The sequence below is a fragment of the Canis lupus genome, chromosome 19 (assembly GCF_048164855.1).
Source record: "Canis lupus baileyi chromosome 19, mCanLup2.hap1, whole genome shotgun sequence".
NCBI classification, from domain to species: domain Eukaryota; kingdom Metazoa; phylum Chordata; class Mammalia; order Carnivora; family Canidae; genus Canis; species Canis lupus.
Window position 1 is genome coordinate 4298347 of NC_132856.1, and position 23493 is coordinate 4321839.

General features: G+C 43.8%; 1 protein-coding gene across 2 annotated transcripts in view; it reads left to right on the plus strand.

Annotated features, from left to right (window-relative positions):
* Window positions 1-18185, plus strand: part of RAB7A (RAB7A, member RAS oncogene family) — a 71810-nt gene extending 53625 nt beyond the window's left edge. For both annotated transcript variants that reach the window (XM_072784923.1, XM_072784924.1), the window contains 3 exons: window positions 11000-11218; window positions 12885-13013; window positions 16730-18185. In XM_072784923.1, the coding sequence (XP_072641024.1) occupies window positions 11000-11218; window positions 12885-13013; window positions 16730-16825 (444 nt within the window). In that variant the 3' untranslated portion in view covers window positions 16826-18185. The remainder of the gene's footprint in view (window positions 1-10999; window positions 11219-12884; window positions 13014-16729) is intronic.
* The last annotated feature ends 5308 nt before the right edge of the window (window positions 18186-23493 follow it).

Consider the following 23493-nt stretch of genomic DNA (forward strand, 5'->3'; position numbering starts at 1 on the left):
TCTTTTGAAATTCCTATCTCCACAGCAGTTGTTCCTTCCTGTATTTTTTTTTTCTAAGATTTTATTTATTTATTCATGAGAGACAGAGAGAGTCAGAGACCTAGGCAGAAGGAGAAGCAGGCTCCATGCAGGGAGCCTGATGTGGGACCCTATCCCAGGTCTCTAGGATCATGCCCTGGACTGAAGCCAGGCACCAAACCACTGAGCCACCCAGGGATCCCCTCCTTCCTGTATTAAATGAGATCCCTGGCAGACTAGGCCTCTAGAGACAAATGTAACTCTTAATCCCACTGTGTGGTCCTAGCAAAAACCAGGCTCACCAAAATGTTTGGGTGATCCAGGTGTTACAAGTAGAAGCTTTTACACGTTGACCTCAAGCTGTGATGTTCTCTGAGAGGATAAGGACTCGACACTTCCTTGGCTCATACATCCAGGATGGATTTAATACGGGTTCAAAAAATTATTAAAGAGATGTTCAAAATATGACTGAAGTTTTAGTAAGCCAAGCTTGAGAGAAAGAGAATTTCGAGATTATCAGAAAGAAGGGAGAACTGAAAGCCAGTGATTCGCTCAGGGGCTTCTGAGCTCATGGTGCTTTGCAAGTGTATAACCAGGATGAGAACTTCATCACTCACCAGGGGCAGGAGATGTGACTACAAAAGATAGAGGAGCTATCTTTTTTGTCTCCCTTGGGGAGATACACAAACACCCTCTTTCTCTCCCTCTCTCTGTCACTGACTCTCACAGTCACCCAGGACCTCAGAAAGCTGTGGAAACAGGATCAAGTACCTTAGCCCAAGGAAGTGGCAGAGCTCATGAAGTAAAGGCCTGAGGCTTTGCCTCTTTTCCTTTTTTTTTTTTTTTTTGGGGAGACTGTCATTCTCACTATGCTTGTCTGGATTCTGAGCTTATACTCTGTGGTACAGAAATGTAGATGAAAAAAAAAAAAAAGAAATGTAGATGACTTCAATATAAACCCATAAATCCCCGTCGTTCGTGACAAAAGCAGAGAAAGGACCATTCTATAGGAAGACTTGCAACCTCAGGATAGAAGATGAGCTCATAGCCACATGAGGAAATAATGTACCACAAAAAATGTTCACAATGACTAGAGATTTTTTAAAAAAGGAACAGAAACCATAATGAACAAGGACACTAAAAAAAATGAGGATATGGAAAACTTAGAACTTGAAGAAGTGAAAAACGTGGTCAGCTAGAGAGAAAAGACAGATTACTTACAAAGGAACAACAGAGGAGTTCTCAGGGACAACAGGAGGCAGAAGGAAAGGGAATGTCTTCCGTATGCTGGGGTTAAGTCCTACCTGCAAATTTGACATGTGTTCCAGCCAGACTGAAGGCTCCTTCTTGGACCAGGAGAGACAGAGCTATGGAGCCAGGCTGTGGTTTTGACAGCAATGTACGTTGATCCCAGAGTCAGAAACCTGCTCCTCCTGAGTGTAGGGCCATTATAATAGAGCCCCATGTATTCGACCAAGCAGAACCCTGTGGTGCTGCACTACAAGACTGGACACCACATGGAGAACCACAGGTCATCAGAGTCAGGAAACAGTGGGAAAGGGAATGTGTTCCTGAAAGGTTGAAAAAACGGCTGACCCTCATGCTCTTGTGGCCAGCTTGAAAGACTAGAGGGAAATGAAAACCATCATCTCTGGACAAAGGCATCACCATCCTAGATCTTTTTCTTTCTTTTTTTTTTTTTTAAGATTTTTATTTCTTTATTCATGAGACACAGAGAGGGGGAGAGAGAGAGGCAGAGGGAGAAGCAGGCTCCATGCAGGGAGCCCGAAGTGGGACTTGATCCTGGTCTCCACGCTAAAGGTGGTGCTAAACTGCTGAGCCACCCTGGTGGCCCACCATCCTAGATCTTGAGGAGAGGAATATTCACATACTTTTCACAGGCTTTTAGCAGCATGCAATAAGATAACTCGTAAGTAAGAAAACAAGGCAAGAACTAATGGAAAGCTCCCTGGTCATTCAGAGTGATTTTTATATTTAAAGAAACAAGGCAATCTTATATATCTGGAGAGAAGAAATTAAACAGGTGGTTTAGGTTAATAGAATTTCTAAAAATAAACTACAATAAACAAAAGGTGGAAATCCAAGAATGTTTTTAGCAGCAGCTAAGATATGCCAGAAGAGGGATCCCTGGGTGGCACAGCGGTTTGGCGCCTGCCTTTGGCCCAGGACGCGATCTTGGAGACCCGGGATCGAATCCCATGTCGGGCTCCCGGTGCATGGAGCCTGCTTCTCCCTCTGCCTATGTCTCTGCCTTTCTCTCTCTCTCTCTCTCTCTCTCTCTCTCTCTCTCTCTCTGTGTGTGTGTGTGTGTGTGTGTGACTATCATTAAAAAAAAAAAAAAAAAAAAGATATGCCAGAAGAGCTGAAAGGAAGAATGGTAGGAAAGAGGCATGAACAGGATTCAGTAGATAGGTCAGACCTCCTTTTAATCTCAAAAAGAAGAGATCAAAGATAGTATTTGCCAAAAATTTTCCAGAATTGACGAGGCACCAATTCAGAGATTGAGGAAGCCCAAATTGCAAGGTTGGATAAATAAAAAAGAAATCTTGACAAATCATAATAAAATTGCAAAAACAAAAGATAAACTCGGAAAGCATCAGAGGAAAAGATGACCTTGAAAAGGAACAAGAATGAGGCTGACAGTTGACTCTGAACAGTATTAGTGGAAATCAACAGGCGGTGGAATAGATTCTGAAAGAAACCTTCAGCACAGTGTTTTGCCTCTGCTAAAAATAACCCCGAAAAATGAAAACCTACATCCTTAGGTTCTATGGCGAAAATTCTAAAAGCTGTACTTCAGGCAGAAGGAAAGTAATTTCATTTAGTAAGATCTGAGATGGTAAGATAAACTGAGATAAATTTTATTTTTTTAAAGATTTTATTTATTTATTCATGAGAGGCAGAGACAGAAGCAGGCTCCCTGCAAGGGGCCCGATGAGGGACTCCATCCCGGACCCCAGGACCACGCCCTGAGCCAAAGGCAGACTTTCAACTGCTGAGCCACCCAGGCATCCCTGAGATAAACTTTAATTGTATGCATATATTATTAGAATTATGACCCTAATAGAGTGTGTATCTTCCAAACTATCACAGAAAACTGGGATTGGACCTATACAATTTAATGTGCAGAGGAAGATTAGTGATCCCTGTGGATTTCTTTTTAAATTCCTTCTCTTGTTCACGAAGAAGCTAGAAATCAATCAGTATTTAACATTAGATGGAATCCAGTATGCTTCAAAAAAGTAAAGGTAACTTACTATGAAGTGATGGTAATTTAAACAATGTGTTATTGTCAGAGATTCACAAATCGGGGACAGAGAACACAAAAACAGGGCACACTAGTTGGACACTGGGTAGACAGGTGCCTTCCAGAAGAGTAGGGAAAGGGGTAGTTATACAGTAAATGGGAGTGGGCCAGTATTCCATTTGGATGGGGAATAACCAGAGGGTTCAAAACCTGAATGAAAAAAATATAAAATGAAAACTTTAGAAATGAAAATAATTGGGCAGCCCTGGTGGCTCAGCGATTTAGCACCTGCCTTCGGCCCGGGGCGTTATCCTGGAGACCCGGGATCGAGTCCCACATCGGGCTCCCTGCATGGAGCTGCTTCTCCCTCTGCCTGTGTCTCTGCCTCTCTCTGTGTGTCTCTCATGGATAAATAAATAAAATCTTTAAAAAAGAAAGAAATGAAAATAATTGTTTTACCTTAGGTGTTTAAAGTAGAGAAAGCACAAATCATAAAAGATTAAAGATCGATAGTAGACCACATTAAACATTTGAGTAACAGGGCAGCCCTGGTGGCGCAGCGGTTTAGCGCCGCCTGCAGCCCGGGGTGTGATCCTGGAGACCCGGGATCGAGTCCCACATCGGGCTTCCTGCATGGAGCCTGCTTCTCCCTCTGCCTGTGTCTCTGCCTCTCTCTCGCTCTCTGACTGAATAAATAGATAAATCTTTAAAAAAAAAAAAAAAAAAAAAAACCATTTGAGTAACAGAATTCCCAAATAACAGAAACCGCAGACCAGAAGAAAATGTTGATAATGCATAATAATATCCAGTCAACAAACAGCCTGTGGAGAACTGGACAAATGACATGAACAGGCAAGTATTAGAAGAAACCTTTACTGTCTAGTGACTTGGTTTCAGGGAATTAACAAATGTAAAAATGTAAACAAATGTAAAAAACGACAGGACAGGGTAGCGCTGCTGTAGACACGGGGATATCTCTCTCTCTCTATCTCTATTTCTATCTCTCTCTCTATCAAATGATGCTCTTTAGAAAAATTTCCCAGCGGTTGGGTGGCTTAAAGAAACTCCCATGGTCACGTGACTTTGGATACTTTGGGTTGGTTGAATCAAGCAGATGTCAGCCCTGACAGGTGGCATCCAAGTGGCTGTGCTGTGGGGCTGTGGTGTGCTACCATGGCCAGGAGAGTTGGTAGAAAGACTACAGCAACCTTTCATCAGGCCCTCTGGGCAATCAGAATGCAGGCAGTTGATGCTACCACTCTTAAATCATGAGCATTAGATTTGACACATGAAGGGCTAACAGCATGCTGGAAAAACAAGATCATGCAAATGTCATTATATTGAGCATGACTGGAGGGACTTTGTAAACTTGAAAAGTTTAAAGTAAACTTTAAACTGGGGCCCTGAGATTGAGTCTCAAATCAGGTTCCCAGGGAGCCTGCTTCTCCCTCTGCCTAAGTCTCTGCCTCTCTCTGTGTCTTTCATGAATAAATAAAAAAATCTTTAAAAAAAAAAAAACAAACATGTTGGAAATCTCATCTGGGTCTATCACAGACAGAAGCATCATTGCTCTATATCACTTAAGAAACCTCAGGTTTTTTGCTGTTAAGTAAACTTACTGGAATAAGAGAAAAAGAAAACTCTGTCCAAGCCTTTGAGATAGCACCATCTTCTCTGGTCTTAAAGTAAAATAATAATATATTCAGTAAGTATCTTATTTCATATGGAAGCAGCCAGCCCAAGTGTCCATCTACAGATGAATGGATAAAGAAGATGTGGTGTGTGGAACATCTGGGTAGCCTAGTGGTTGAGTGTCTGCCTTCAGCTCAGGGCATGATCCTGGGTCCAAGGATCAAGTCCTGCCTCAGGCTCCCTGTAGGGAACCTGCTTCTCCCTCTGCCTGTGTCTCTGCCTCTCTCTGTGTGTCTCTCATAAACGAAATCTTAAAAAAAAAAAAAAAAGTGCAGTATATATACACAATGGAATATTACTCACCATAAAAAAGAATGAGATCTTGCTGCTTCCAACAACACAGATGGGCCTAGAGAGTATTCTACCCGGTGAAATCAGGGACAAATACCACATGATTTCACTTATATGTGTAATCTAAGAAAAGAAATGAACCAACAGCAACAACACAAAAATAGACTCATCAGTACAAAGAACAAACTGATGGGTGGCCAGAGGGGAGGGTGTAGGAAATGAGAGAAATAGTTGAAGGAGACTAGGAGGGACAAACTTCTGGTTATAAAATAAGTAAATCATGGATATGGGGAAAAAGTGTCTTATTTCAATATAAAGTCTCATTTGAAATTCTTGATCATAAACAGTAACATTTATCAACAGAACCAAAAAGGTGATCCAACACAACATTTTATTTATTTTTTTAAAGATTTTTATTTATTCATGAGAGACACGGGGGAGGTGGGCAGAGGGAGAAGCAGGCTCCATGCAGGGAGCCCGAACGGGACTCCACCCCAGGTGCCCAGGATCAAGCCCTGGACTGAAGAGGGCGCTAAACTGCTGAGCCACCTGGGCTGCCCCTACTACTATATTTTAAAAGCGAAGAGCCTCTCATGTAGAAAGTAAATGTTCAGATATGACATACTAAAGTTAATGAGTTGGAAGTGAGAATTTATGTACATTTTAAGAAAAATGCAAACCAGATAGCATTTTAATTCTAATCGATTCCTCATTTTACATAGCTGTCTCTTAATGTAGATAGTGTTCTTTAAAGTCATTTAAATACAAAACACTGATATTCCTTACTGTATTTTAATAGTAATTTGTTATGTTTTACTTTAAAATTAATAAATCATGTTGCTGTAAATGTAAAGATATGAAAGAAAAAACAAGTTTTGGATGGAATATAGATGGTAGAATATTCTCAAGCTGATAATGGGAGTGTATCAGTGCCGCCCTTTTCATTAGAGACTATCATTTTGCTCTCCATTGTTAAGCATGCGCAATTACCTGTCTAGGCAGAGAACCTAGATGAACTGAATGAACTCTGGGCTCAGGAAGAGAAATCTCATTGCCCCTGAGATGACCAAAGAATAGAGTGTGTATATGAAGACAGTGGAATGCTATATAGCTGTTAACTTTTGGAAAAGAAAAGAAACAAGTTGCAAAAAGTTGTATAGGATCATTTACATCTGGGAAGAAGGAAAAGGAATGCTGAGGAAGGGTTAACTCCGTTTCTGGAAGAAAAAAAATAACTGACATTAAGGTGGCAGTGTTGGGCAGCCCAGGTGACTCCCTGCCACTCCCTGTTTCTCCCTCTGCCTATGTCTCTGCCTCTCTCTGTGTGCCTCTCATGAATAAATAAATAAAATATATTTTTTAAAAGTGGCATTGTTAATATTTGTCACATTGGAGTGTGGGTAAATACATATAGGGATGTGCTTTGAATGTAGAAAATAAACTATTTCAATTAAAATGTTAAAAATTTTAAAAGATCACAGCCATAGGACTGTACATTTCTGGTGTGAAAATAAATTAATCTTTGAAAGTTGCTGAGAATAGGGCAGCCCCAGTGGCTCAGCGGTTTAGCGCCACCTTCAGCCCAGGACATGATCCTGGAGACCCGGGATCAAGTCCCACGTCGGGCTCCCTGCATGGAGCCTGCTTCTCCCTCTGCCTGTGTCTCTGCCCCTTTCTCTCTGTGTCTCTCATGAATGAATAAATAAATAAAATCTTAAAAAAAAAAAAAATTGCTAAGAATAACTGCTAGTTTTTCAACTTTTTTTTTTTAAGATTTGTTTATTTATGATAGACATAGAGAGAGAGAGAGAGGCAGAGACACAGGAGGAGGGAGAAGCAGGCTCCATGTCGGGAGCCCGACGCGGGACTCGATCCCGGGACTCCAGGATCGCGCCCTGGGCCAAAGGCAGGCGCTAAACCGCTGAGCCACCCAGGGATCCCCAGTTTTTCAACTTTTTAAGCCTTACTTCGTCTTCTCTGTATACCCCAATTCCAAATACCCATTTGGTTCCACCAGGAGTCATAGAGTTCTTATGTTACTCTCCTCTTGGGATTCTTCTGTCCTAAACAAGCAATCAGAAACACAGAAGAGACTCTGAGGTCCTTAAAATTGTGGAAAATTGGCAGCAATGTGTTTATATTTTTATTCTTCTAAAGATTTTTATTTATTTATGAGAAGAGAGAGAGTGCATGCACTTGCACACACATGAGCAGTAGGGGCATAGGAAGAAGCCGACTCCCTGATGAGTGGGGAGCCCATTGTGGGGCTCAATCCCAGGACTCCAGGATCATGACCTGAGCCAAAGGCAGATATTTAACAGACTGAGCCACCTAGCCACCCCAGCAATATGTTTTTAGAAAACAAGAATGAAATTGCTGAATTTATTGGGCAGCAATAAAGGTGTGAGCTGCTGTCAGAAAGTACCATGGTAGTCCACACAGAGAGGAGTAGGAGTGATGGGGGAGAGCAGAGAGTGACATGTGGTATTAAGATTTCAGCTCCAGGGGATCCCTGGGTAGCGCAGCAGTTTAGCGCCTGCCTTTGGCCCAGGGCGCGATCCTGGAGACCGGGGATCGAATCCCACATCGGGCTCCTGGTTAATGGAGCCTGCTTCTCCCTCTGCCTGTGTCTCTGCCTCTCTCTCTCTCTCTCTCTCTCTGTGTGTGTGTGACTATCATAAATAAATAAAAATTAAAAAAAAAAAAAGATTTCAGCTCCATAGGGGTGCCTGGGTGGCTCAGTGGTTGAGCGCCTGCCTTAGGCTCAGGGCATGATCCTGGAGTCCTAGAATTGAGTCCCACATCAGACTCCCTACATGGAGCCTGCTTCTCCCTCTGCCTGTGTCTTTGCCTTTCTCTGTGTGTGTCATGAGTAAATAAATAAATAAAATCTTAAAAAAAAAAAAAAAGCTGAAGCTCCATAACCTCCCCCCCACCCCAGCATTAGACACCTAGAATAACAAATGAGGTAATGAAGATGGTCTCTGTGTGGAGGGTGCCAGGTCTTGAGGTGTGGGTATTGGCTTTGGCTTTACTTAACCAAATGTTTACATAATAGTGTTACTTCTCTAATAGAAAAAAAATTTTTTTTTAATTTCTACAAGCCTAGACTTAAGTTCTGGTTTTAAATCTTTCCTACTGTCCCTTTATAGGAGTAATTTTCTGTTTCTACTTTCCTTATTGTATGACCATGCTCTTGAGTCCCACTCCATCTTAGTCTCCCTCTTGTGAGAGATGTTTGTTTTTTCAGTGCGAAACACACATTTGCTATAGGACTTTGGGAAACCAGAAAAGCACACAAGCAGATAGCACCAGCAGTCTATCTACTGGTTATTCACTGGCAACAGAGATTGTATTCTCATCCAGGCCAGTCCCCGGGTCTACATGTGTGTACTCAGCTTGTTGCGTTGGAGGTTGCATTTAGTTCCCCATCCTGATAAGAGAAATTTGCTTTGTTTTTATGGTCTTAACCCTTATGTTGAAGTCATTTTCACTTCCTTCTGGTTCTGAGTGGTTCCTACTTTTACCAGTGGGCTGAGCACTTCTCTGCCATACACAGACATTTATGACACCTCCTACCTCTACTCTGCAGTCAGGCTGACCTCCCATGGCTGCTGGGGCACGTCCTATTTTAGAAGGGTTCTTCCCAGAGTGAAGTGCGTGTAGATAGTGTATATAGTAGTTGGGGTTTCCTGGGAATGGAGTGGGCTGCCAAGGTCAGGCTCCCTGCTTCCAGAGCTATGGCCAAGAGTTCCGTCAGCCCTGTCGTCATTAATGACTGTGGAGGACCATGTGCACTGAACGAAAAGTCTGAGGTGGGCTTCTCAGAGCTGTTGTCCTCATAGGAGTAATGCTTGGGCTCTCGGGGAAAACTTAAGTGTGTCCTTGCCTAGCACTGACGTCAGTAACCATAGTAGCCCCCTCCACCATGCTGCTGACCTGAGCTGTCCTTGGCCAGTCTGTGGGCCAATATTAGTATGTGCACAAGCAAGGGGAGCATCAGGCAGAGGGAGAAGAAGAAGCAGACTCCCTGCTGCACAAGGAGCCCAATGCAGGCCTCTATCCCAGGACCCTGGTTCATGACCTGAGCCGAAGGCAGACTCTTAACCAACTGAGCCACCCAGGCGTCCCTTTAGGGGATTCTAATGTTTCCAGCCCTCCAGTTAGTATTTAAGTTCTGGCTCTGCTCCTATTTGCTGCGATGTCATTTGAGCCGGTCCCCAAGAGTAAACCAACTGCCTGAGTTTACACATTGTTTTAGGACTCTTTCAGAGGATATTTTGGGAGATGTTACCAGATTTAGTAGAACATCATGAGCTTTGATTACCTTGGTGTAGTATTAAGAAAATGTGAATCCCGCATTACTGCCCTCTCCTGTGTTATATTTCCCTTGTGCAATTTTTTAAAGATTTTATTTATTTATTCATGAGAGAAAAAGAGAGGCAGAGACACCGGCACGGCAGAGGGAGAAGCAGGCTCCATGCAGGGAGCCCGATGTGGGACTCCATCCTGGAACTCCAGGATCACACCCTAAGCCAAAGGCAGATGCTCAACCGCTGAGCTACCCAGCCAAGCATCCCATGCATATTATTCTAATCATAACCTCATCTTCTGTGATATTCTTGCTACCTGAACTGGGAGCTCAATCTGTGTATGGCCTAGGGACACCGGACAGGTTCCGCAAGTGTTCTGGATCACTTGGAGGGAGGCAGGACTGACCACCTGAGAATGGCTTCACAGAGGAACTCAACCATCCTTCTGCAAAATCTGGTTCTGTAGACAACACGATAGTGGCCCAGTCCACACCCCATTTTGGTTCAAACCCTGGGTCTTTGGGGTGATTGGCTGGTGAGTTGGACTTAAAGTTGGCATTTATTTGGGTTATAAGGGGTGGTCCAAGTTTTTGTGTTGTTCTGAAGCTAAGTGGCTTCCCTGCAAACAGTGAATCCAGCAGTTGAAGACCCTGGCCAGCTAGAAATGATGGTGTGCTACTTCTGAGCAGACGCTTTTTAAAACCAGGTGACTTGTTGGAGCGTGTGGGACCATTCCTTGGAACACTCACCATCTCTCAGGTTGACCAGGGTGGCCTTGTTAGGGATGTAGAGCAATGAGGAAATCATCCTTGCTCTTGAACCTTAGCAGGCAGTGAAGGATAGGAAGTTTTTGAGCTGTTGAGTAGTGGTACCTGGTGTTCTTTTGATTAAAAGCTGGCTTTCTCCTCTATTCTAAAGTATGTTCTTATCTTTCCCTTCATCTCTCTCTGTCAGGGGTTTTTGCTTTTTTTTTTTATTGAGTTATGACATAAATAAAACGTTGATTTTTTTTAAAGATAACTTTATATGCAGTAAAATATGTAGATTTAAATGTATATTTCAGTGAGTGATCACCTCCCTGTATTTCCATCACTCCCAGAAAGTTCCTAGAGTACTAGATCTTAAGTTTTCATCCTGAACGTTACATAAATATCTATTCGTGTGACCACCACCCATGTCAAGATAAAAAGGTTTTGTAACAGAGTTCAGACTCAGTGTTAGCCCTTGCAGAACATGTACTCACACATGCTCTCTCTCCCGGGCTGTTTGGGATACTCTGGTGCTGTACTCTGCTTCCTGAATTCTGAAATCTGACTTTGCTTATCTCGGAGTGGCTGCATGATGCAGCTCGTTTCCTCTGATGCCCCTCACTCCTAGTGCTGTGCCCCTGAAGGGATAATGTTTTTGTCTCTCGCAGATCTGGGACACAGCAGGCCAGGAACGGTTCCAGTCCCTTGGTGTGGCCTTCTACAGAGGTGCAGACTGCTGCGTTCTGGTATTTGACGTTACTGCCCCCAACACATTCAAAACCCTCGATAGCTGGAGAGATGAGTTTCTCATCCAGGCCAGTCCCCGGGATCCTGAAAACTTCCCTTTCGTTGTGTTGGGAAACAAGATTGACCTCGAAAACAGACAAGTAAGTGCTAAAGATAGTGGGAATCCTAAATGTGGAGGCTCATGAATCTACCCTCATTAGGGTCTTCTTTTAAAAGTGGCAGCTAAGTTTCAGATGACAGGTACTGTTTTTAGTTTTGATTGGTAAAAACCCATGTGGCTTAAGGAGACCAGCATCCAGTATCTGTGTGTGTGTGTGTGTGTGAGAGAGAGAGAGAGAGAGAGAGAGAGAGAGAGAGAGAGAACCCACCATGGGGGAGAGAAGGAGGGATGACTTAACTAGTTTCCTGCCCAGCCTTGGAATCAGGCCTTGCTTCCTAATCTACTAAAGGCATACTGTTTTTGCTGGGGGAAAACAGAGACCATGAAAGTCTGCAAGGGTACAAAGTAGCAAATCCATTTTGTGGAGTTGCCCATACTAGCCATTGTTTTGGTCCTGCTGAAATAATTTGACTTGAGGCTGGTTGCAATCTGCATTTTGGTCTTTTGGATTTAAAGGCAAACTTGCATTTAAAACCTGGCTCAAAAAAAAAAAAAAAAACAAAAACAAAAAACCTGGCTCATGCACTTTTAATCTGGGAATATTTCTTGGAGTCTCAGTCTTGACTTACATGACAAGAATACTCAATGACAAGAATACAAATGACAAGAATCAGATGACTATACCCAAGAGCCCTGGCACCTAGGAGCAGCTTGGGAAATGGTGACTTTCTAGTTGACCGTTGCTGTTTTCCTCCCCTCTGAGGGACACTGACTTCTGAGTGACTTGTGGTTTCGTGGGTTCTGTGTGAAGTCCAGAAGGGCTCTAGAAAGGTACCTGTGGGAATATGAACTACCTTCCGGCCAGCTGCCTTTGAGGGCAGGGGCCCAGAAGATCTGGTTTAAATCCCTATGCTTTCTCTGCCTGGCTATGACTTTGGGCCATTGCCTTTGCCCTCTGAGCCTCAGTTCTCCTTCTGCATTTGAAGGAATTAGATTTTGTCATTCTTGAGTGCTCTCCTGCCCCTCAGGGGCCTGCCTGGATCTCCATGTGTGCAGAAGATTGCACTCTGGGCTCTGAGCAAAATTGCTCTGGTTTACTTTGAAATAACATTTTTCTTGGGAGCATAGACTCTTAATTATAGCTTGGTTTATTTCTGGCCATTGATCTCTTTTTCTGCCTTTCCTAGGTGATGGTCTTCTCGTGCCTGAAAATGAACTAGGGGTGGGGGAAGGAATTAGGGTAGGAGAGGTAGGGGGACAGTGAGAGCTGCAGAATTCTTTGGCAAGAGGGTGTGGTACAGGTGGTGTAATACTAGCAGTAATGAGGAAGATCTACTGCAAACCTTAAGACCAAGCTGCCGGGCATTTCCTGGGTTGGGACCTCTGAGGTCCCAAGAGAAACGATTCACTACTTCTCAGGCTGCTTATTCCTTTCACCGTTGTCTGTAAGTGTAGCTAGGGGTCAGAAACTATGGATTGTAGAGTGGGCTTGGGTTTGAGGCCCAGCTGTATCACACAGAGCTAGCAACATGACCATGGACAGGTCTGCAGCTCCCTTCCTCCAATCCTGCACACCCTCATCCCAAGTTTGCTCCCTCCCCTGTGCTACCTGTATAGCCTCGGTACTGTGACCTTTCCTAGAGAAGGTACAGTCCATGCTCTCTGCTTCTGTTAAGAGCATACGTACATCTTGCTTCCTCTTCCAGGTGGCCACAAAGCGGGCACAGGCCTGGTGCTACAGCAAAAACAACATTCCCTACTTCGAGACCAGTGCCAAGGAGGCCATCAATGTGGAGCAGGCGTTCCAGACGATTGCAAGGAATGCACTTAAACAGGTGGGTCTCTGGCAGCTGTCTGGCTCCCTCTGGTGACTGACCATCAACCCAGCCCCATGCCTGGCTTTCCTGTCCTTAATCTTTCTTAGTGCTTTTTCCTGTGTAGCCAGAAGAACCCGTGTTGTTTATCTGGGAAGGTAATGAGACGTTCTGCTAAAGCTTCTATAGAAACCCTACTTGTTTGTGAATAATCTATCCAATGCAGAGGCAACAAAGGCAGGCTGAAGCCACCATTATTTGGGTATGTTCTTTATTCTTCAGGAGGCCCTTGGTCTGGTGGTTCCTTCTACCAAAGGAGGGGATAAACTTGAATTCAAATCCCAGGTCTGCTACCCATCATTACGTATGTTTTTTTGTTTTTGTTTTTTGTTTTTTTGTTCTGTTTTGTTTTGTTTTAATCATCTCTGCTTCCATCCCCTCATCTGTCAAATATGAATACTGGCTTTGCAGAGTGGTTGTGAAGATGGAATGAGATGGGCTCACTCTTGGTGTTCTCATAACTGGTTCTGTTTGATCACCAGAAGGAAAGCTTAACCAGAAGTTCTAGGAATTGCATTCCTTGAGTGAGATTTTCTTTCTTATTTATGTTGTTTACTCAGCTGTTCCCACAAGAGACCGTTACCTCTTGTTGGCATGAGGGAGTTGAAAGCTCTCTTGATTCAACAGCTCTTTTGGGGCCAGTGCATTAGGGCAGATCATGAGGCACCATCAGTCATCTGTGGTGGTCAGACTTGGGGAGTGGGTGAGGGTCAGAGGTGAGGTGCACGCCAGAAGGCGCGGCAAACAGGTAGGAAGCATGTGTTAGCTGTAAAGGGCACAACAGGTTTTGCCAGATCTAGGAAACTGGGATTATAGAAAGCAGCAGTTCTTAGCAGAACAGGGCATCTGAACCTGTGGGAAAGGAAGTAACTGGATTGGGTTGTTCCAAGAGCTGGAGGCTGCACCGCGTGTCCCCTGATGAAAGGAATCAAGCCTCCCGAAATGCTGGGAGCCCCCACTGAGCAACACTGATAGCAGGATGCAGGTCTGAGGCCTTTGCTTCCCCCGTCCCCCTTCTTTTAACCCACCTTCACACTTAGGTCAGTAACCCAATGTGCTTTTCCTAATTCTCCCATCCTTGCATGCAGATCTAAACAGGCATGGGGAGTTGTTTCTACAAGCTCCCTTTGACTAGAACCACTGTCAGTTCTTCTCTCTGAATAGTGCTGTCCCTGTAGTCTGATTATAGTGCTTTTTTGTTCCTACCTGCTAGCTCTCGGGACTAAGATGATTAGATTGAAAGGTATGTGTGCTTTTAAAAAATGGTACCAGATCTACTTTCCTCGAGGGCAGTAGTACATCAGTCCTTCCTCTTACCCACTCACCAGCAGGTGGCCAGCACCACCTGTAACTCTGCTGCCAATCTGTGGGTTCCCTCTGCTACACACCACCACCAGTACATGACACTGGCCCAGGCACCCATCGCTTCCCATGAGCGTTCCCTGAATGAGAATTAACTTTACCTGTGTTGCAAGTGACATTTCCACCTCTGCTGTATCCCTGAGCCATAGAAAAAAAAAGTAATTTTTGTTAGATAGGTGTGTCATTTTAAATGTGTAGGTTTCCTCTGTCTAGATTATTTATTGTCTAATTCAGTTAGAATTCATTTTGGCTTTATGGCAGGAAATAGCTACTCACCTTTTTCTTTCAGAGGGATAGCCAGTTTTGAAATATGAGTAGCAAATTGTTAAATAAACCACTTTACCCAGTGGATTGAAGCATTACAATTGAGATTGCGCATTACTGCAAACTCAGTGGCAAAACAGCAGGCTTTTATCTTCTCTCAGGTTCAGAGACCAGAGGTTTATAACTAAGGTGCCAGCAAATTCCGTTTCTGCTAAGGGCTCTCTTCCCCCACTTGCAGACTGCCGTCTTTCTCCCTGTGTCCTCAGGTGTGTGGCTTTTCCTCTGTGCTCGCAGAGAGCGAGCTAGAGCAAGTGAGAAACCACCACTCTCTGGTGTCTTCTCAAAGGACACACTGATCCTCTCGGATCAGGGCCCCACCTCTGTGACCCCATTTAACCATAAATACTTTCTAATCCTAATACTAGCACCCTGAGGATTAGGATTTCAACATAAGAGTTTTGGAAACATACAAGCAGTCCATGACAGCTGTTATATTTTAGATCCTGTGTGATACCCTTCAATAAAACTATCATTTTTCAGATCCTTTGCCTTTCATATTAAATATACTCATAGGTGTTAATTGGAATGTAAAATGGTGCACCCACTTTGGAAAACAGTGTGGCAGTTCCTCAAAAAGTTAAACATAAAGCATTATCATATGACCCAGCAATACTACTCCTAGGTATAGGCCAGGAGAAACAAAATCTTATCCACATGAAATCTTGTACATGAATATTCATAATGGCCAAAAAGCAGAAACAAACGTTCATCAAATGAAGTGTCCAAAATAGACAAATCTGGGGATCCCTGGGTAGCGCAATGGTTTAGCGCCTGCCTTTGGCCCAGGGCGTGATCCTGGAGACCTGGGATCGAATCCCATATCGGGCTCCTGGTGCATGGAGCCTGCTTCTCCCTCTGCCTATGTCTCTGCGCCTCTCTCTCTCTCTCTCTCTCTCTCTCTGTGTGACTATCATAAATAAATTTAAAAAAAAAATCAAAATAGACAAATCTCTTAAGACAGAAAATAGGATGTCTGGTCACCAAAGCCTGGGGCTGTCTGGTTGGAGTGGGGGATGACTACTCATGGGTGCAGGGTTTCCGTGTGGGGTAAAGAATCTGTGGAATTAAGGGTGATAGTTGCCCAACTTTGTGAATGCACTAAAAACCAAACCACTGAATCATATGTACTGTGGTAGATCTCAGTAAACCTTTTTAAAAAATTTTTTTAATGTGTATTCCTAGAGGTTTTTACTTTTATAGCTATTATGAATGGAATGATTTTCCCCCAGAGAATTTTTAATGAATAGAAACATTCCTGCTTTATCTCCTTATCCTAGACAGTTCCTGACACATAGGTGCTCAGTGGTCAAGTGACACATTGTTTTCCTTCCTACACCAGGAAGTAAAAGCTGCTCCTCACTGGACACATTTTAATTCAGCAAAAAGTCACACTAAGCTGACCATGGTCCATCTCCTATGACCTCTCACCATCTCCAGTTGGTGATAAAATTCATCCATAGCTGGTTCCTTAGCATGCAGCACTTAGAGGCAAAAACCTTCCTAAACCTTTGGAAGAAAAAAAAAAAAACAGACCATCGGTCCAGAAAAATGAGTGGCAACCAGGGAGCTAGAAGGATGTTTGGGGACTGAGGAGGCAGGTAGCACTCCTGTTCCAGCCCACTCTTGCCTTGGGGAAGTGCTAAGGGCTGCCACATTCTAGCCCGTGTTGAAGTCTGACTTCTGGAGTGTTGGCAATGATCCGATACGGAGACCAGAGAGCATCTGTGGGGCTGGCTTTGGTCCCTACGCCACCAGATTGCCATCATGCTGGAAGCGTGAGTCAGCTCTGTCCCGACTGCTCAAAGTGTGGATTGCTGCTCTTCCTGCTTAGTTTCTCTCTTCATGCTGTCCCAGGGTTATCACAGAACCTGCCGAGCCCTCCCTTCACTGCCACATGCAGTAACCCGTGGGAGAGCACCACTAAGGGCCACCGCTGGGCTTGGAGGGCGCCCAGTACCCTGAGTAACAGGCCTCTCTTTCTCCCTGCCCAGGAAACAGAGGTGGAGCTGTACAATGAATTCCCTGAACCCATCAAACTGGACAAGAACGACCGGGCCAAGACCTCAGCGGAAAGCTGCAGTTGCTGAAGGGGCAGTGAGAGCAGAGCACAGAGTCCTTCACAAACAAAGAACACACTTAGGCCTTCCAACACGAGCCCCCTCTCCTCTTCCAAACAAAACATAAAGTCATCTCTCGAATCCAGCTGCCAAAAGACCCTACCAAACACATTCACCCTGACACACACATACACACACATACAGGCCCCTGACACAAGCAGACTCCAGCCCAGGCCTGCGATGACGCCGTTGGGGTCTGCCCACCACCGCATCAGCCCTCGTGTGGCCACAGGACAGGCAAGCTGTAGAAATCATTCTGGTGTGGAGTCGGCATCGGAAGTTTAGTCTTTTTGTCCACTGGGGAGAGAGAACTGTTTACAGTTAATCTGTGTCTAATTAGTTATCTGATTTTTTTAACGGTCTTGTGGTCTTTTTACCCCCTATCCTGCCCCCCCCCCCGCCCCCTGTGAAGGCTACCACTTGGGAAGGCTGGTGCCCCGTGCTTCATTACAGGCTCACACCCAGTCTGATCAGACTGAGTTTTGTATGTATCTGTTAATGCTTGTTACTTTTAACTAATCAGATCTTTTTACAGTATCCATTTATTATGTAATGCTTCTTAGAAAAGAATCTTATAGTACATGTTAATATATGCAACCAATTAAAAATGTATAAATTAGTGTAAGAAATTCTTGGATTATGTGTTTAAGTCCTGTAATGCAGGCGTGTAAGGTGGAGGGTTGAACCCTGTCTGGATTGCAGAGTATTAGCAACTCAGAATTCAGAAATCCAGCTAGAGGCAGTATTCTGTACAGTAGACACAAGAATTATGTACGCCTTTTATCAAAGACTTAAGAGCCAAAAAGCTTTTCATCTCTCCAGGGGGAAAACTGCCTAGTTCCCTTCTGTGTCTAAATTTTCCAAAAGGTTGATTTGCATAATACAGTGGTGTGTGCAATGGATAAATGGCTGTCGTTTCAGAAATTAAAATTCTTTTTTTTCTTTCTCTCCCCCTTCCCCCCAGCTCCACACTTCAAAACTCCCCTATTAGGTCAGCATCCTACTGATAAGAGGGAAAGGAAAATCCAAATCTGTCCTAGTGATTTTACCTTTGTTCTAGAAGGCGCTCCTTTCAGGGTTGTGGTATCCTTAGGTTAGCAAACCTTTTTCTCCTTTTCCCCACTGCCTCCCAGTACTGTCCACTCTTGATTAACCTGTTTCTTTGGTATGGAACCCTGACAGTCCTGCCCCTTCCCTAGGATCTGCCCCTGCATTGTAGCTTGCTTAACGGAGCACTTCCCCTTTTTCCAAAGGTCTACATTCTAGGGTGTGGGCCAAGTTCTTCTGTAAAGAGATGAACGTGATGCCAATAAAATGTAACAAGAACAAAGATCATCTGCCTTTGCCCTGTCTTTTTTCCTTCTTCTGGATCCTTGGCTCGGTAGAGCCCATGTTTCATAGTCCGTGCTTTATCAAGCCAAAGAATCCTCCATAACTGGGCACATGTGGTGCCTCTGAGGCAGAAAGGCTTGTCACATCCAGCCCTGCATGCAGTACCTGTCCCTGGTTTTTGGGTTTGTTTTTTTCTAATTACAGTGATGGGGTATGGGGACTCTGAATGGAGAAAACACTGTCCTGTCCCTGTAGAGGAGCAACTGCAAACTGTTGGTTGCCTGTGGACCATGCACAGCCTATTGGATACAAGTGTAACTTAGCTTTTGTGTTGTTTTGTAGTCAGCATAGTTGCTAATACTTAGATATCACATGGTTCTGATTTTCTGATTATTCACAGGGAAAGATGATGTGGCAGCCGCAGGGCACTGTATTCCGATATTCTAGGTCACTAGCCAGAACTGAATATATGCCACCTAGCACCAAATGTATAAAATAGTAGTGTTTCAGTAGAGGGTTGGTAAAGGTTTTGCTTCTAGAAATGCCGACAATAACTAAACTCTTGGATTCTACTTTGCTCCACTTTTCTACATTTCCACTTCTCAGGCTCCTCAGTTGGTTCCTCTCCTCGTGCCTGCTAATGGCTCAATTTTCGTGTTACAAGTAGCATTTTTAGAAGCTCACAACTACAACTCCACCATGGCTAGTACTCCATGGCCTAGATCTTCTCCAGTTTATGGACCCTGTGTGATGCCCACGTATACAAACCAGACTCCTATTCCGTGATCAAGTTCTCTAGTCTTAACCTTAAATGTGACGTGGAAACGGATCTGGACCTCGGATCACAACCATCAGTCTGAAACTGATAATCATCCTGACATTGACTTTCCTCATTTTGAGATGACCACTTACACAAGAGGTAATGGCTGAAGGATGTCTGGGTGCCTGTCAGTTGAGAACCCTGACTCTTGATTTTGGCTCAGGTCATGATCTCGGGATCCTGGGACCAAGCTCCACATCAGACTCCTTGCTCACTGGGGAGTCTGCTTGAGATTCTTTCCCCTCTTCCTTCCCCCCACTCGTACACACATATGCATGTGCTCGCTCTCTCAAATTAAAATCTTAAAAGGCGGAGCGGGGAGATGCCTGGGTAGGTCAGTGGTTGAGCATCTGCCTTTGACTCAGGTCGTGATCCCAGGGTCCTGGGATGGAGTCCTGTATCAGGCTCCCAATGGGGAGCCTGCTTCTCTTTCTGCCTGTGTCTCTGCCTCTGTGTATCTCATGAATAAATAAAATCTTTGAAAAAATAAGTTTAAAAAAAGAAGTAATGGCTGAGACTGAACTCTGTGTTCTATTTTCCATGTTCCCAATTAGATTCACCATAAACGTGCTTTTGAGAGAAACAAATAGTTTTGCTTCAACAAGCAGTGTAAGGATTTATTTTTGAGAAGAAAGTCTGGGATTGAGTTTGTTTTCATTAATACTTAGGATTCTTTTCAGTAATACTCCTTGGGTTCATATGAATTTGCTCTGCTTCCCAGTAAGAATGTGAATTGAGGGACACCTGGCTGGCTCATAGGATGTGGTCCTAGAATCCCTGCAGGGAGCCTGCTTCTCCCTCTGCCTATGTCTCTGCCTCTCATGAATAAATAAAATCTTTTTAAAATGTGAATTGAGATGAACGTGTGTTGCTGTTTCCATTCCTCTCAATTTTTTCTAACAGGAGTTACTTTTGAGAAGAATGGGAATGAACTTAAAGATTTTTATTTATTTGCAAGAGGAGGGTCAGAGGGAGAGGGAGAAGCAGGCTCCCCACTGAGCAGGGAGTCTGATGCAGGGCTCCATCCCAAGACCTCAGGGGCAAGTCATGGGCCGAAGGCAGAAGCTTAACCAACTAAGCCACCCAGATGCCCAGCACTAATATAGATTTATTTAAATAGTATGCCTTAGTTTGACCCAAACTCACTATCACAATATGAATGTGTATTGCTGTGCTTACTTGAAGTTTACTCCAACAATCTATAAGGAGTCTGAGGCTGGGTTTGTTGCAGTTAACAGGAATTCTTTTCCAAACACCTATTCAGATTGATTCTCATTCCTTCCACTTCTTGTTAAGAATGTGCCTTTGAGATGAATGTATGTTGTACTGCTTATTTTCATGTTAGTTAATACTAACCAGCAATAAGGTTTTGCCTTTAGGAAGAATGTCTGAGATTGAGGTTGTTTGAACTAAATAATGATGCTTTTCAATAGCACTAATTCAGTTCATGCCAATTCACTCTACATGAATGTGTGGAGCACACTTCTTGAGTCCATCTTGGTTTACACTAGTATGCAGTAGGAGTTTTGTAAATCAAATGATTGAGATGGAGAATGCTTACCTTAATTAGATGCCTTTAGTTGACTCAAACTCTCAGAGCTGGCTGTTGAGGTGAATCTATATTGCTGAGTTTCATTCTTGTCTCACTAATCCTGACACAGGCCCTGATGCTCAGCCAGACACACGCCAGAGACCCATGATTTTTCCCCCAGTCTGACCTTGAATGTGAGTTTGGCCTTGATATTGAACCCTTAACCTTCATTATGACTTTGATAATCTTCCTGTACCTCACATTGACCTTGACCATTCCCAGGCATGAAAGGACCTTGAAACTCATTCTGACCATGTCTCATCCTAATTTTAAATTGACCCTGTACCTTGCCTCAAACTGGATCTTTTCCATGAACCCAGCCTTGACCTGCCCTGGGTCAAGAATGGTATTCTGGCTATGAAATGATCTTGGACTTGATTTTATCATTGAAACTGCCCTTGATCCTAACCCTGATCCAGTCTTACCCTTTTAGATAATCATGTTTCTCTTGAATTCCCCCAATTTTGAGCTTAGCCTGAACTTGACCCTCAATATTATATTACTATTTATCACAACCTTGGAGTGAACTTGAATTTCAAAATCTTAGCCAAGATCATGGGCACCGGGGCAGCTCAGTGATTGAGCGTCTGTCTGCCTTTGGTTCAGGGTGTGATCCCAGGGTCCTGGGATCGAGTCCCACATCGAGCTCCCTGCATGGAGCCTGCTTCTCCCTCTGCCTGTGTCTCTGCCTCTCTGTGTCTCATGAATAAATAAAAATCTTTTAAAAATAGGCAAGATCAATGTTGAACTTTAATTTAACTTAAAATTTGTTTGTTTGGTTTGGTTTGGTTTGGTTTGAGAAAGATACAGCATGGGGGGTTAGGGGCAGAGGGAGAAGCAGACCCCACAGAGCGGAGCCTGACACAGGAATCCTGGGATCATGACGTGAACCAAAGGCAGATGCTTAACCAACTGAGCCACCCAGGTGCCCCAAATTTGATCATCTTGAAGTGACCTTGAAATTGACCTTTATCCCGACCTTGATCACCCTGCCACCTCAAACTGAGTTGCTGACTTTAACCAGAACTTCTTGACCCTGATCTTGTCCTTCATACACTAATGATCCTGACCATTGATCCTGACTAATGATCCTGATCCCCTTGAAATGACAAATGACATTGTATTTACTTTGAAATTGACCTGGAACCTGACCTTGATCTAATGTTCTATATATAGGTCACCCTTTTAACTTGACCTTGACCTATCTTGTACACTGATAATCCTGATTTTAATCCTCCCTGAGCTTGGAATGACTATGAATTTGACCTCGAATTTGAAAGTGGTCCTGAACCAGGCCCTGATTTTGACTCATTTTCATCCTGACCATAATTCTTACAATATTCTATTCTCAGTTTTATCCTTGAAACTGTGACATTGCCTATGGTACTGAACCAAATACACTGATGATTTTCATGATCTTGAGCCTAAATCTGAAACACCCTGATTATTGTCCTGGCCATGTCGTTATCCTGAGTTTAATACTTAACCTTGAATCTGCTCATTGCGTCACTGATGATGGACCTGATTTTGAGCTGCCCTGAACTTAAAATTACTTTAATCCTGGCCCTTCACTTTATTCAGACCTTTGACCTGACCCTTACCCTGATGTAAACCAGCACTCAGACCATATCTTAGCCTAAATTTTTACTTGAACCTGATCTTGAACCTGACCTTAATTCTTGGGACTATTTATTAAGTGTTTTTATTTATTTTTATTATTTTTTTAAGTAACCTCTGCAGCCAGTGTGGGGCTTGAACACATGACCTTGAGATCAAGAGTCGCATGCTCTTCTGAGCCAGCCAGGTGCCCCTTTAGGGCTCTCTTCCTGACACCAACAACCTTCCTTATCTTGAGACACCCTGACTTTGAAGTGATTTTGAATTTTTCCTTGAATCTGACTCTGGTTCTGACCCTGATCATTATGATGACTATATCTTTCATACTGAACCTGACCTTGACCCTGCTCTAGATTCTCACTTTGACATTGACAGTCATTCTAACCCTTCTCAGCTTGACCTTCAAATAACATTGCCTTCATACTGATTGTGCCACTGTGCTGACAGGCCACTGTAACCTGGTACCTTATATCTTAACCATCGTTTGTACACAGACCATCATTCATACTTTAACCTATTGTGACCTTGAAATGATTGATAATTGGGTGTCTGGGTGGCTCAGTGGTTGAGCGTCTGCCTTTGGCTCAGGTTGTGATCCTGGGGTCCTGGGATCAAGTCCTGCATCGGGCTCTTCATGGTGAGCCTCCTCCCTCTGCCTGTGTCTCTGCCTCTCTCTGTGTCTCTCATGAATAAATAAAATCTTTATTTTAAAAAAATGGTAATTATCCTAAAATTGACCATAACACTGACTCTGATCCTTATTCTCCTACCTTCATCCTGACAGATCATAATCTGATCTGCCACTCCTTGAACTTTATCACGAAGCGAACTCTGAATCTGACCGTGACGTGCCCTCCTAGAGGCCTTTTCCTGTGTCCCAAACTACTGTCACCTCACAGATCTCGTTTTCTTGACCCTTCTCTTGGATATGTCCTGTATTATTAGTTTACTAGGACTAATCTTAACAAAGACTGGGTGACAATTTTATTTTCTCACAATTTTGGAGGATAAAAGTTCAAGATCAAGGTGTCAGCAGAATTGGTTCCTCCTGGGGGCTGCTCTCCTTGACCTGTAGGTGGGCATCTTGTTTCTTCACACGATCTTCCCTCTGTGTGTCTGTGCCCTAATCTCTTCTTATGAAGACACCAGCCATACTGAGTGAGATATACCTGCATATATAACCTCATTTTAGGGACGCCTGGGTGGCTCAGCAGTTGAGTGTCTTCCTTTGGCCCAGGGCATGATCCTGGAGTCCCGGGATCAACTCCCACATCGGGC